We start from the raw sequence: 15,201 nt of genomic DNA, 5'->3' as shown, positions 1-15,201 counted from the left end.
TATGGAATGAACTGCCAAAGGAAGTGGTGGAGGCTGGTACATTTAAAAGGCATTTGGATGGGTATATGAATAGGAAGGGTTTGGAGGGATATGGGTCAGGTGCTGGCAGGTGCGACTAGATTGGGTTGGGGTATCTAGTTGGCATGGATGGGTTGGACCGAAGGGTCTGTTTCCATATTGTACATCATTGACTTTTCTGAACCCTTTCAAGTTTCACAACATTCTTCCGATAGGAGGGAGACGAGAGAATTTACTGGTCCTTAAAGGAGCTAAAAAAAACGAGTGTTCCCAAACCATCTTCCCTGGATCTTCTATTTTTTTGTAATAAATGCTTAAAATTTCATTGGCTTTCCATCTTTTGTAAAGCATTGCACCTTGTTGTCCTTATCCATTCTTTGAGTCTTCTAAGTCCTAACATTCATTGAGAGATGAAGTTCACATTCAAAATTCGCGTTCAGATGAAATATTGGCCATGATATCTGGCATCAACGAAGGAAAAGTGATTGCACACACTTCTATAAAATTACTTGTGAGAACTTCTCTACGGCTTAGTACATCCAAACACCCTGTTTTAATTAAATAATTTTCAGGGTTTTTTTAAGCTACTATGTTTTTACACTTAGGGCAGGAATTTAAATTTAATGCTTTCTGTGTGGAAACATGAAAGCCCATCAGTTATTCAACAATTGAATCAGTTTATCGATGAATTTTCAATTGAGTGTAGTGAATCCACAGTCAAGAGGGACCTAAATAAATGATGGAGAGAGGAGGAGGAGGAGAATTGATACATGAATGATACATTCAAGTTTAAATGTAAATCAAAGCTAGGTGAAATTGTGTGCTGTGAGGAAGAAACAAAATACCTTCAAGAGGGTTTGGACCGACTCAGTGTGTGGACAAATACCAGGCAGACAGTATATATAATATGGAAAGATTAGGTTTTCCACTTCAGTGGGAGGAATAGATCTGCAGAATATTTCTTTAATGGTAAGAGTTTAGGAATTATAGTTGGATAAAGAGACCTGGGTATCCTTGGCAATAAGTCACTGAAGGTTAACACGCAGATGCAGCAAGCATTTAGGAAGGCTAATGTTACGTTAGCCTTTAACATAAGAGTATTTGAGTGCAGCAATGATAAATTCTTCCCTCAATACCATAGAACCTTGATTGGACTGCACCTTGAATTGTCTATACAGTGTTGGGTCCTTTATCTTGGGAAGAATATTATTGCGACAGAGTGCATTCAATGTATGTTCACACATACAAGGCAGGAGACTTGTTTCCAGGATGCCTTATTGCTATAAAAACTTCATACCACAATGCTACTAAATACCAATATGTCAACTATACAGCAGCAATTGGGCTGAATAACCTCATTGGTGGCCCATTGCATCAATCACCTCATCACTATTAACATTGTGAATTCAGGACTTCCTTGGTCTGTATCAGCTTCATGGTTCTATGTACCCATGTGTAGGATCATTAAAGACATTAAAGACAACAGCAGGACTGTCATAGAAAGAGCGATCGGGCAAATTGGGTATGTGCTCATTAGAGTTTTGAAGAATAAGAGTTAATGTGATTGAAATTTGTAAAATACTTAAGAGATGTACAGATGGATACAAGTATGGAGTTTCCCCTGATTATAGACCAGAGGACACTTTCAAAGTAGAGATATGCTGCTTAGCATCAGCATCAGGATTAATTGTTTTCTGTCAGAGATTTATGAATCTTTGGAATTCTCTGCACCATTGGTCTGTGAAAGCTCAATCTTTGGTTATGTTTGACGTGAAGATTAACATATATCAAAATTTCAATCATATAAAGGGGTAGTGTGGAAAAAAAGGCATTAAAACAGATGGTCATCCATGATCAGATTAAATGGTAAAGCAGGCTTAATGGACTGAATGGCCTACCTCTGTTCCTGTATTCTTCTGAATGGTTTTATTACAGCTTATTATTGCATCAGAAGAATTGCCATAATCTAATGTTGTGATTTAGTATTGACTATTAAATTACAACTTTTAATTTATTCCATTGAAGTTCTTTCAGTAATTATGGCGTGAAATAAAATAGCCACATGCTTGTAATCCTAGACCACAGCAACTTAAAAAGTGTATCTGTGCTTTGGGGATTCAGTAGTATCAGATAAAATGGATTTTTGCTGATTCCATTTAAAAATTTCTGTCTGATGTGTAACTGTTGATTTTTGTTTTGATAGATCAGAGGGAGATCCAGAGGAGTGATTAGAATAGCTCTTAATGCAGTTTTCTCTGTGTTTTCATAAAGTACTGAGATTGTCAGCAGTAGATTTTTGTATTGTTCTGCAATGACTCGTAGTATTTGTCCTTTGTGTACAGTGAGCTATCAAAACTGTACTCCAGAGAGTCTTTGCAGATTCCATTCCATTAGCATGGTCTTGACTACCTGACAGAAATATGGGATTTTGTAATGAATTATTATAATGTTCCATGAATAAACATTATAATTCAAAGAATTCTTCATAATCCTATTCTTATGCATTTACCTTGTATGTTATTTAAATTTGCATTTCAAGGACATTAAAAGGTATGTATATTATCTAAATAGTTGTTTCATGTTAGAAGGGATTTGATGTACGAGAGTGTCCATTTCATTTAGCTGAGCTCCCAGGTTATTTACAGTTGATCATTTTACAACATCCAAATTAAAATGTTTCTGATTTAGTTTATTTCTCCTTTGTATTATTTATTGAATATTCAGCATTTTATTGGTGTACAAAAAGTCATAATTGGCAGCAACTCTTTCAAAATATATAACCAGGCCATTAGATTGCTTCACTTTACCCGTCAAAACTCAATTGTTTGTTAATAAATCAATGTGAATGTAGCTAACAGTGTTCATTAATATTGATGCTTTGCGATAAGCATGCCAAACTTATGCTACTTTTCCTCAGAAAGTAATATATTGTATAGTGCAAGTAGAATACATTTCCAGAATGTGAATCTAGTGTCTCATGTCCCATTTGGGTATTTTTTTCATGTAGAAAATGAATTGTTTTGTTAATACATTGGGCGAAACTGTAATGTTTGCACTGATTATTTTAAGAGTTTACAGCCTCTGTGATATCTGTAATTCCTAGTATTTGTAATAGGGAAGTAAAAATTCTGCTGGTTAAAATTCCTTACCAAGTACATTAAAATTAGTTTTGTATTCTCACTGGTCTCATGATAAACAAATTTTGTTCTTCTAGTTTTATTTGTCCGTCAAGTTTGCAGCAGTTGTGTGCTCAGTTAATTGGAGGGAAAAATATAATGCAAGTGAACAAAGCTAAATTCAAATGACACTATTTTATAGAGGTCAAAGATTGATGGTCCTGTCAGGTATGAATTAAAACACTGTTTTCTTAAATGCTAGCATTGCAGAAACAAAGAAATTAGTAATATTTTGACATAAACCTTCATTACATCTATAAGAGCAGCAATTTACATTGGTTGGCAATTTGCTACAGACCTTGTTTTTAAGTCCATTCCTTTTAAACTGGAGTGGGAAAGACGAGGGAGGACAGGGAGAATAGTCAGCATCCCTGGCCATCTCTTGAAGTAAGATCCTGCATCCCATACTGACAAGTTTTTTCTTAACTTGATCATCCCAGGAAATTTGTGCAAACTTCCAATGGAGAACCCTTTTCTCTTTATTTGGTCATGCAGTCTGGCATGATTATCTTCAAATTTTAGCAGGCAGAAGGTGAATGGTTTATGACAGACATATAGATGTGAATGTAGCTAACATTGTTCATCAGTATTATCAATAGGGTTTATGCATTATGACAGGCAAAGAATTCTTTTTATCAGAATCCAAAGGAAACAATGGCTGAGACACTAGGTTTTGCAAAAGTTAGTAAGCTGCTGATTGACTAGAAGCTATTCTACTAAAAAAATTTGCATATCTGTGATATACACAGTTGGCTTTTGTGGTATTATTATTTCCTTCACTCGCCACAGATATGCTCTGGTCTTTCACTGTCCAAGTACTTTGAATGTTCTCTCCAGTTTGAATCAACAGACTGAAAAAACTTCACAAGACAATGGCCTGAACCAACAAAATTGAAATATCAGCAGTTAAAATGATCTGTTGGGAAAATATACATTCAAACCAATGCCATAAGACCTTAGGCATTCCATTCTGAATCAGCAACAATTGTTTCCAATTTTGCTTTGAATAAAACAACATAAGAACAGGGAATGATATCCAATACGTATTAGCCTAATGACTATTGCCAAGAAACTAGACCATGCTTTGAAATGACATTCTGTGTCGATGTGCACCAATAAAGATAGTTGTTAACCAAGTTTGTTTTTTTTCCTAATGGAGTCAGTTTCAAGCTTTTGTGTTTGTTCATTTTTTGGGAGATATGAAGTTGGTATCCAAGAGAGGATGATCATTTCTAAGCTATACTGACGAAAAGGATCCCTAGTATGTGCCAAAATGGTGATGTCTTTGGAATCATCAGTTGGGGCAGTGGAGCTCTCTGCAAGTTTGATGGTTATGGTGAAGTAGATCAGGCAGGGTTAAAACCCACCAGTTCATAATGCACTTTGTGTGTTTGGTGCTGAGAGAGGATCAAGTCAGGCTGAGATGTGAGCTCCACCTTTCAGCCAAGCAGTACTGTGTCAGAGCTCAGGCATAAATCAGGTCTGCCTGAGTGAGGTAGTGTTCAACAAATGCTTCCAGTGAAGCCATGCCCTGGCAAGGGAATGAGCAACTTGTCGGGGGTAGCAGAACATGGAAAACATGGGATGTTCAGGGTAAGAGAAAGCACATGGATGGAATGTCCATTGTTAAAATATAAGCCAGCTCTCATGGTCTATTCCAGTTCGAACATGCACTTCTGCTTCAATTTCTTCAGTGCTGTTCGATGTAATAAAAAGCATTTAAAAACTAACAACTAGGAGGAAGAATGTACTTAACTCATGTTCAGGTATTTAACCTGATGAATATTGTTTAATTTCAGGGAGAGCCAATCACATTTTGCGAGGAGAGCTACGTTGCACATCGGTCCAGCACTATGAAACAGTTTCTTCAAAATGCAGTACAGCTTCAGCTCTTCAAACAGGTGAAGAATTTGTGTACATTTAAAAATGGTGTGAATATGTTGCTGGGGAAAATTTATTTTCAATACTATTTTGTACTGCATATGTCTCAGATTAGAATATTGAGTATTAATTTTCAATCAAGAACTGAGAGATTGTAATGGTTAGAAAAGACTGGCCGAGATTTTCTCAGTCAGCAAAGGCTAAGTGGTCGCATGGAAGAGGGTTTATGAAGGGGTTTGCTTTTGCAGTATGCAGATGATACTTGTATTGGTGGAAGACTCCAGAGGAAATGATCTTAAGTACATGACAGTTGCAGTAAATCCAGTGGAGATTTTAGGAGACTGGTTAGAATGTGGAATTTGCCACCACGTGGCAAATTAGCATTTAAGGGGAAACAAGATAAAGTTACAAGGGGAAAATGCTAATAGGATGGGATAGGAGGAATTCTGAAAAAGGGTCCCCGGACCAGAAACATTGACTCTGCTTTCTCTCCAGACCTGCTGAGTTTCTCAAACTATTTCTATTTTTGTTGGAGGGTAAGAGGAGGTTTCTGGGAAACGTAAGTGGCCCTCCTAGGGTCGGAGAGTGGAGCACCATGAACAGACATCAGTATGGAGTGGGTGTCTGTGACCTAGTAATGGAAATAGTTTGGTAGAACTGGTGAGTGTGGAATGTGACATTTGGCTTGCTGATGCATATCAGGAGCTAAACTTCCAGACAAGCTTGGGCTCGTGGGCTCATGGGCTAACAGACCCACAAGTTGGTACTGCCAGCCTTTGTCTTCATTGTGTCATGAAGACAGCCCAAGCCATTTTAAGAGGTTGGGTCAGGTAATGAGGTACCACCATTTTACCAGCAGTGGGGAGCCAATGACGATAAATTTAAAGTTAGAAAGGGATGTGTTCAGGCTCCATACCTGAGATGACTAGGAGTTGCAGTCAGCTTGTAGGCAGTGGGCTTGAGCTCGGAACATGTCCAGGTCATAGCTGTGACCCATGTCCATCCCATTGAAGGGCTGCTGTCAGTCACAACCAGGCAATTAAAAGTAAGAAGGGTCTAAGTATTCAATAAGCCTTTCTTTTATCATCCTGGTGGGTGTGTGTGGAAAATACCCTGCAGCGCCAGGATCCCAAATTGGCTCCTGACCAAATTACAAAATGAACACCCCACCCCTGATGCCTGTCAACACTGAGGGATGTAAGAGGGCATGAGCACTTAGCTCAGAGGAAGTGCCAGCACTCATTTAGCAATAATGGTTTGCAACTTCTCAAACAATCTTTGCAAGCATTAAATTGTGACTTTGACTCCCACATGATCGAATGACCTCTGTGAAAATTGCAAGTACATTCAGAATTGGGACAGCAACTTAAAATACAGCTAAGAAGTCAGTATTTCTCTCATATACAAGCTTCCCTTTTTAAAAAAAAAGAAGGCTCCACTCAAGTTCTGTTTTAGCAGAGCTATCTAATTCATCCCATTCCCTCATTCTCCCTCATTCTTCCAATAGCCTTGTACATTTTTCCCTTCTGGGTATTTCCAAATTCCTTTTGCAAGTGGCTATTGAATCTGTTTGCAATATCCTTTCACTGCACTTCCAGAACTTTCTGTGTAAGGAAGGAGCATTATTTCCTCATGTCAACTCTAATTCTTTTGAGCATGATTGTAGATTTGTGTATTCTGCCGCTCAAAGCAATTTCATTTTTCTTTGTGCCAAAGACACTCATGATTTCTTACACAGCTGTTAAAATCTTCTCTTAACCTTCTCTTTCGAAGGAAAACAACCCAAATTTCTCTAGTAAAAGCAAAATACTATGGATACTGAAAATCTGAAACAAACTAAGCTTAGCAGGTCTGGCAACATCTGTGGAGAGAGAAAAACAAGTTGAGAACATTCTTCATCAAGTCTGTGATATCCAAAGAAGAGCCATATTGGACTTGAAGTATGAACTGTTTCTCTCTCAGATGCTTCCAGAGCTGCTGATTTTATAAGACCATAAGACATAGGAGTGGAAGTAAGGCCATTCGGCCCATCGAGTCCACTTCGCCATTCAATCATGGCTGTTGGGCATTTCAACTCCACATATCCGCATTCTCCCCATAGCCCTTAATTCCTTGTAACATCAAGAATCTATCAATCTCTGCCTTGAAGACATTTAGCGTCCCGGCCTCCACTGCACTCTGCGACAATGAATTCCACAGGCCCACCACTGTCTGGCTGAAGAAATGTCTCCGCATTTCTGTTCTGAATTGACACCCTCTAATTTTAAGGCTGTGTCCACGGGTCCTAGTCTCCTCTCCTAATGGAAAAAATTTCTTAGCGTCCATCCTTTCCAAGCCATGTATTATCTTGTAAGTTTCTATTAAGTCTCCCCTTAATCTTCTAAAGTCCAATGAATACAATCCCAGGATCCCCAGCTGTTCCTCGTATGTTAGACCAACCATTCCATGGATCATCCGTGTGAATCTCCGCTGGACACGTTCCAGTGCCAAAATGTCCTTCCTGAGGTGTGGGGACCAAAACTGAACACAGTGCTCTAAATGGGGCCTAACCAGTAAAGTCTCAGTAGCACATCGCTGCTTTTATATTCCAACCCTAGCACTTTCCGATTCTATTCCAACCATCTCCCACCTCTCCATGTATCCAAAGTGCCTCATCTGTAGTATCCTTTACAGTAACTCTCTCTATAATATCTCAAACCTTTACAGTATTCAGAACTAAACAATGTTCCAACTGAAACCTTATCAGTGTTTATAAAGGTTTGACATGTCACTGCCCCGGGTTGTCATCTCAATGGTCAGATCAAATCTGAGTTCCAACATTATTTTTCTTCAAAAGAGAGGATTGATATAACCACAATGACAGTGGATGTAAACACACTGGCATAGAGAGAGAAGGGGAGAGATCCCCAGAATGTCACACCTAACGAGGTGACAAAGTCCAAGGGATGGACTTAAACTGGGAACAAGACAGTGCATACTGAGCTAGGAGAAAGTGAAGACAGCAGATGCTGGAGATCAGAGTCGGGAGAGTGGTGCTGGAAAAGCACAGCAAGTCAGGCAGCATCAAAGGAACAGGAGAATCAGCATTCTGGGCATAAGCCCTTCATCAAAAATGAGTACATGCTGAACTGTAAGGGTTAGGTCCTCATACTGTGAACCGGAGAAAAAACAGCAGTCTGGGAAAGAGACATGTTTTGTACCGTTCTCCTTTCAGAGATACACAAGAACAGAGGTTGAAAGCCAGCTCAGTCCTGGTCTGTGAGTGCTAGTTGAAGAAGATGTGCTTGTGAGTTGAGTGTTTGTGCCAATGGGACTAGGTACTCATCTGTAATTGCTAGCATCCAAGCACGAGTGTGTTATGAAGGTCACAATGGAAGAACCAGCCAAGTAAACCAGTGCTCAGATCAAAGACTCTGCCTGAGGTCTAAAACCCAGCAAGCCAGTCAAAGCAAAACTGGACCCAAGGATTTCAAACTGCTTACAAAGTCAAAAATCCCAAAATCGGCTATTCAACCATTGTCGTTTGACCATCCACTCTTCATGACTGACCGATGGTGATTGTTCCACATTATCTTTAACCTATTATCACTTTTGGACTCACTTCTTCTGCCTAATCTGTGTGCGTGTGTGTATTGTTAAAGACATTGATTTATTAATATCCGGCCATTGCTTCCGGGACATGAATAGGAATTGTTTGTCAGGACCCTGTGGAATCCTGATGCAGCAGACTCTAATGGGATAGTCTGAGAAATTAGAGATTCTGCTGGGAAAATCCCCTGCACATGAAATCCTCCAAAAGTATCCATTTAGATTGAAGAATTCAGAGAATGGTGCTGCTGTTAATCGTTAACAAGGTAAAGTTGGACAGTTGTAAATCTAGTCAAACTTTTGGATATCCATGAAACTGATCCTACTAACTTAGAATACAAATACTTCATTTCCACTCCCCCGACCTCTTATACTCCATGGACCTTGACCCTGAGCTGGCACCCCCAGGACTTGTCAGATCCCCTTCTCTCCACCGGACCCAATACTACCAACCTATCCAGAATAAAGCATCACTTACCTGGCACCCTTCCATGTTGTGCCTTGGTACCTAACTGTTACGACAAGGCGGTGAACTTTTCTGTTAATTAAACGAAACGCCAAGAAAAGGTCAACTCACCTCCTAATCCTGTTAAAATATGAGTGACAGAGAACTCCCAAATTCTATTATTTAAAGAAAATTATTTCAATTTATTCTTTAGCTCTAAAAGTGAACATTAAGCAAGAACTGTTCACAACTCTAAGCCCCCCTTTCTCTTAACTGCTTATTATCTGTCTTCAACACTATAACAATATACTATTCCTATAAAACACTTATTAAAACTACATCAATTTGATTTCAAAACCAGAAAGTCACTGTCGTCTTCGGTGTCTTTCTTCTTCCGGCTGAAGATCTCCCTGGGTTGTCGTCTTACTATTTACTGTGAAGATGTTTCATATGAAAAGGTCCCTTTGGTAGAGAGTGTTTCAATGTTTTAGGTCTCTCTCTCGATGGCAGTTGCTCTGCTTGATTGTCTAAATATCTGTCTTTTTTTATATCCCCAACGTTGGATCATCTGATTGGTTTAATGTTGGCAAAACAATAAATTCAAACTTGATTGGGTTTCAGTATCCTGGAGCATAATTTAAACTCAAATTGTCAAATTCAAATTGGCAAAACAGCAACCAAATCAGGAATCCATTTCACTGCCAAATATTACATACATATTTTCAATTTTGCAGTTGACTCTGAGACTGCTCTTGTAAGCTCTCAGTGCAGAACAGCATTCACTCTCTCTGAAAGGTACAGTACACACTTTCAAGTTCATAATATTAACCCAACTGGTGTCTGTACATTGCACTTACCTTCTTAGATACCTACCTTTTTACTAGAATAGGAGTTATCAAAGTGTCTGACGGTGCAACTGGATGTTTAATTGTCAGAATACAAGAGGGTAAATGAATGAAGAAAGGGAGCCAGTTCATCCATCTTCACCCAGAACTTGACAATTTGGTGTAAAAGCAATAACTTTAGGAAGTTTATCCAGGCTCTGGTTGTGAAAGGCAAAGATTCCTTGCATTTATGCAAAAAAATTGGATGGGGGAGCAAATCATTTTGTTACTTGGCTATCTTGATGCATCCCGGGAATTGTGCATGGAGCATGTGCATGGTTTGTTAGCATAGGTGGTAAGGCAAGTTTTGGGAGGGATACAAACAATTGAGACAGAGGGAGAGATTCATAGATTAAGTAAGTGGGGAATGCTAAAAGGATAGTATTATGAGAAAATGTGAAATTATTCATTTTGGAAGGGAGAACAAAAGAACAGAATATTATTTCAATGGAGGAAAACTGCAGAAAGCTGTAACACGAAGGGACTTGGGGATACTTGTGCATAAAACAGAGAAAGCTAGCCAATAATCAGCAGATAATCAGACAGGCCAATGGAATGTTGACCCTTATTTTTTGTGCGGGGGAGGGGGCGGGTGGGTGTTTGAGTATAAGTGTGGGTAAGTCTTACTGCAACTGTACAAGATGCTGGTGAGACCACATCATGAGAACTGTGAGCAGCTTTGCTATTGTGTTTAAGGAAATATATCATTCAGTTGAAGGCGGTTCAGGTAAAAGTCACAAGAGTGATCCAAGTAAGGAGGAACTGAGGAAGGGCCACTGGACCCAAAACGTTAACTTTGATTTCACTTCACAGTTGCTGCCAGACTTGCTGAGCTTTTCCAGCAATTTTTTTTGTTCCCAATAAGGAGGGTTTGTACTATAAGCAAAAGCTAAACAGGTTGGCACTCTACTTGCTGGAGTTTAAAAGAATTAGAGGTGGTCTCATTGAAACATAGGGTTCCTAAGGGACTTGACAGGGTAAATGCTGAGAGGATAATTTCCCTCATAGAAGAGTTTAGAACCAGAGAACATAATTTCAATATAAAGGGGTATTAATTTAAGACTAAGATGATGTTAGAGATTCAAAGTTTGTGAGAAGATTTGTAGCTCGGGTGCTTGTTGTTGTGGTTCTGTTCGCCGAGCTGGGAGTTTTTGTTGCAAACGTTTCGTCCCCTTTCTAGGTGACATCTTCAGTGCTTGGGAGCCTCCTCTGAAGCGCTTCTGTGCTGATTCCTCCGGCATTTATACTCGTTTGAATCTGCCGCTTCGGTTGTCAGTTGCTGTCCGCTGCAGTGGCCGGTATATAGGGTCTAGGTCGATGTGTCTGTTGATAGAATTTGTGGATGAGTGCCATGCCTCTAGGAATTCCCTGGCTGTTCTCTGTTTGGCCTGCCCTATAATAGTGGTGTTGTCCCAATCGAATTCGTGTTGTTTGTCATCTGAGTGTATGGCTACTAGGGATAGCTGGTCGTGTCGTTTCATGGCTAGTTGGTGTTCATAGATGCGGGTTGTTAGCTGTCTTCCTGTTTGTCCTATGTAGTGTTTTGTGCAGTCCTTGATTTTGTACACTACGTTGGTTTTGCTCATGCAGGGTATCGGGTCCTTTGTCCTGGTGAGTTGTTGTCTGAGAGTGGTTGTTGGTTTGTGTGTTGTTATGAGTCCTAGTGGTCGCAGCAGTCTGGCTGTCAGTTCAGAAATGCTCCTGATGTATGGGGGGTGTGGCCAGTCCTTTGGGTTGTGGCATGTCCTCATTTCGTTGTCTTTCCCTTAGGCATCTGTTGATGAAATTGCATGGGTATCCGTTTTTGGTGAATACCTTGTATAGGTGTTCTTCTTCCTCTTTTTATAGTTCAAGTGTGCTGCAGTGTGTTGTGGCCCTTTTGAATAATGTCCTGATGCAACTTCGTTTGTGTGTGTTGTGGTGGTTGCTTTCATAGTTCAGGACTTGGTCTGTGTGTGTGGCTTTTCTGTATACCTTTGTGGTGAATTCTCCGTTCGGTGTTCTTTGTACCCACTATTATAGGGCAGCCCAAACAGAGAACAGCCAGGGAATTCCTAGAGGCATGGCACTCATCCACAAATTCCATCAACAGACACATTGACCTAGACCCTATATACCGGCCACTGCAGCGGACAGCAACTGACAACCGGAAGCGGCAGATTCAAACGAGTATAAATGCCGGAGGAATCAGCACAGAAGCGCTTCAGAGGAAGCTCCCAAGCACTGAAGATGTCACCTAGAAAGGGGACGAAATGTTTGCAACAAAAACTCCCAGCTCGGCGAACAGAACCACAACAATGTTAGAGATTTTTGATGAAGTGAGTAGGACAAGGGCAAGGCGGTGGACGTAGTCTTTATGGATTTCAGTAAGGCCTTTGATAAGGTTCCACATGATAGGTTGCTCTGAAAAGTTAGATTGCATGGAATCCAGGGGAGCTGGCTAATTAGATACACATTTGGCTTAATGGTAGGAAGCAGAGAGTATTAGTGGAGGATGCTTGTTGGGCTGGAGGCCTGTGACTAGTGGAATGACTCAAGGGTTGGTGCTGGCCCCATTCCCGTTTGTTATCTATACCAATGATTTGGGTGAGAATGTGTAAGGCATGATTAGTAAGTAAAGTAGGTGGTATGGTGGACAGTGAGGAAGGTTATCAGAAATTGCAGCAGGAACTTGATCAGCTGAGGTAGTAGACCGAGAAATGGCAAATGGAGTTTAATACAGAGAAGTGTGAGGTCTTGCATTTTGGAAAGTCAAATCAGATAGGGGTTTCATGGTGAATGGTAGGGCCTTAAGGAGTGCAGTGGAACAGAGGGACCTTGGAGTTCAGGTGCACGGTTCTCTGAAAGCGCAGACAGGGCAGTGAAGAAGACTTTGGCACTCTGTCCTTCAGCAGTCCGGACATTGTTTATCGAAGTTGGGAAGCTATGTTGCAGTTGTACTGGTGAGACCGCATTTGGTGCCGTGTTTCAGTTTTGGTCACCTTGCTATCAGAAAGATGTAACTAAACTGGAAAGAGTGCAGAAGAAATTTACCAGAATGTTGCCAGGACTCAACAGTCTGAGTTACATGGAGAGGTTTGACAAGCTAGGACTTTTTTCTTTAGAATGTAGAGTTGCAGGATCATGGACTAGAGGGCATCAGTTTAAGGTAAAAGAGAGAGAATAAAAGGGAACTTGAGTGGCAACATTTTTTACACAGAAGGTCGTATGCATATGGAATGAGCTGCCAGCAGAAGTGTTTGAGGCAGGTACATTAACAACATTTTAAAGGCATTTGGACAAGTACTGGAATAGGAAAGGTTTAGGAGGATATAGGCAAAGTGCATGGCAATGGAGTTAGCGTGGATGGACATTGTGGTTGGCATGCACCGGTTTGGGCCAAAGGGCCTGTTTCTGTGCTGTAGGACTTTATGACTCTGATGAGGATATCCTTTTGTTAGAAATTTGAGTCTTGCCACAGAGAGCTGTGGTGGCAAAGTCCTTGTCTATATATAAAGCTGAAATAGGTATTTAGGTTTTTGATCAGTAGTGGAATCAGGGATTATGCAGAAAGGGCAAGAAAGTTGATGTAAGAAGTGTCAGCTCTTATCTTATTGAATGGTGGGACAGCCTGAAGGGGCTGAACAGCCGCCTTCTGTTTCTATTTTTGATGGTCTTCTGTCTTCAGCTGCCAAAGTGCTCGATCTGGACAAGAATATGTGAGGGAAATATAAAGGCCTTCAAGTTTTAAAGAAAAAAGTCGGCAAAGATATTAATATTGCTAATCGGGGTTTCCTGATTATTGCCTCTATAATAGCATCAAGTATGCTCCTGCAGACTATAGGCCAGATTGCTAAATCTGCCTTATTTCTGTGCTTTCGAATCATATTTTGAAAAGCTGCACTTCTGTTTGTGAGCTTGCACTTTTAGAGTCATAGAGATGTACAGCATGGAAACAGACTCTTCAGTCCAACCCGTCCATGCCGTCCAGATATCCCAACCCAATCTAGTCCCACCTGCCAGCGCCTGGCCCATATTGCTCCAAACCCTTCCTATTCATATGCCCATCCAGATGCCTTTTAAATGTTGCAATTGTACCAGCCTCCACCACATCCTCTGACAGCTCATTCCATACACGTACCACCCTCTGCGTGAAAAAGTTGCCTCATCGTATTTTGGGGTGCTCAGTCATTCAGGTAACTTTTGAGGATTCTTTCTTTCATTGATGGTTAGTTTTTCCACGATGATAACAAGGACATAGTCTGAGAAACTCTGCTGCAATCCTGATTCCTTGCACGTTTTGCTGAAGAAATTTGTGATAAAACAAATTATCCCAATTTCTGAGGATGATATGCACCTGTGTTTCTGAAATAATTTTCCCAAGTTATTTGACTATTGATGATTTGCACAGTCTTGTAACAGACTGATTGAGCTCAGTAGTTTGTGAAGAATGATAATGAATCAAATGCTATCTTATGACAGCAGAATTTCTTGAGTTTCTAGTATGATAGCAACCTACACTTCAAAGGCATTTCTGTTCTGTAGTAGCTCAGTTGTTTTTTTTATCTCATTTTAGTTAACATGAAATCCAGTAAATAATACTGATCTGACCATGAACCAAGGCCTTGGATCTTGGAAAAAGGCCCATTCTGAATAAATAGGACTTTGTCCAATTATGCCTCAGATTATCTGCCTGGTTTCTATCATTTCTACCCTATGTGTTGTTGCCATTGTTTTAATTTATAGGAATTCAGCTTGTTCCATATCAACAACTGAATTATAGCCTTCAGATTACCACTGACGGCATAATTTATACAGTCATGGCAGGCCAGTAAACATCCTGCTTTAATTTGACCCTTCTATGTAATTCAGAAAAAGTACCTACTTCACTTTAATTTCTTGTAATATGATTTTTAAAAAGTTCCCCATTCTATTAATTGTGCAAATAACTGTCATTTGCAAAACAAGTAACTTCATAGTTGAATCCTTTTGTTTAAACTGAGAATCAAACTGAAAAAGGAATGTAAAATTGAATTGTTTTACAGATAACTGCAGTGGACTCTTTATTTGCAAGATGATATCTTTTATTCTTTGTGTTTAAACATGGCTAGCTGTGGGGAATTACAGTGGAACCTCATTCTGCTTTTGTAATAATTCGCTCATTGCTTCCAACGTTGAATATTTCTGTATATTTTTCTTTTAAACAGTCCCGGCTTGATATTTCCAGCAT

At 40.0% G+C, this 15,201-nt stretch overlaps 1 protein-coding gene across 3 annotated transcripts in view; it reads left to right on the top strand.

Moving 5' to 3' along the window:
* Positions 1–15,201, top strand: part of dennd1b (DENN/MADD domain containing 1B) — a 289,551-nt gene that overhangs the window by 222,580 nt on the left and 51,770 nt on the right. For all 3 annotated transcript variants that reach the window (XR_009645036.1, XM_060830181.1, XM_060830180.1), the window contains one exon: positions 4,994–5,095. Coding sequence is in view for 2 of the 3 variants with exons in the window: in XM_060830181.1 (XP_060686164.1) it covers positions 4,994–5,095 (102 nt within the window). In the remaining variant the exon portion in view is untranslated. The remainder of the gene's footprint in view (positions 1–4,993; positions 5,096–15,201) is intronic.

This window comes from Hemiscyllium ocellatum, chromosome 9 (genome assembly GCF_020745735.1).
Source record: "Hemiscyllium ocellatum isolate sHemOce1 chromosome 9, sHemOce1.pat.X.cur, whole genome shotgun sequence".
Classification (NCBI taxonomy): Eukaryota; Metazoa; Chordata; class Chondrichthyes; order Orectolobiformes; family Hemiscylliidae; genus Hemiscyllium; species Hemiscyllium ocellatum.
This window is presented reverse-complemented; position numbering and strand designations above follow the sequence as displayed.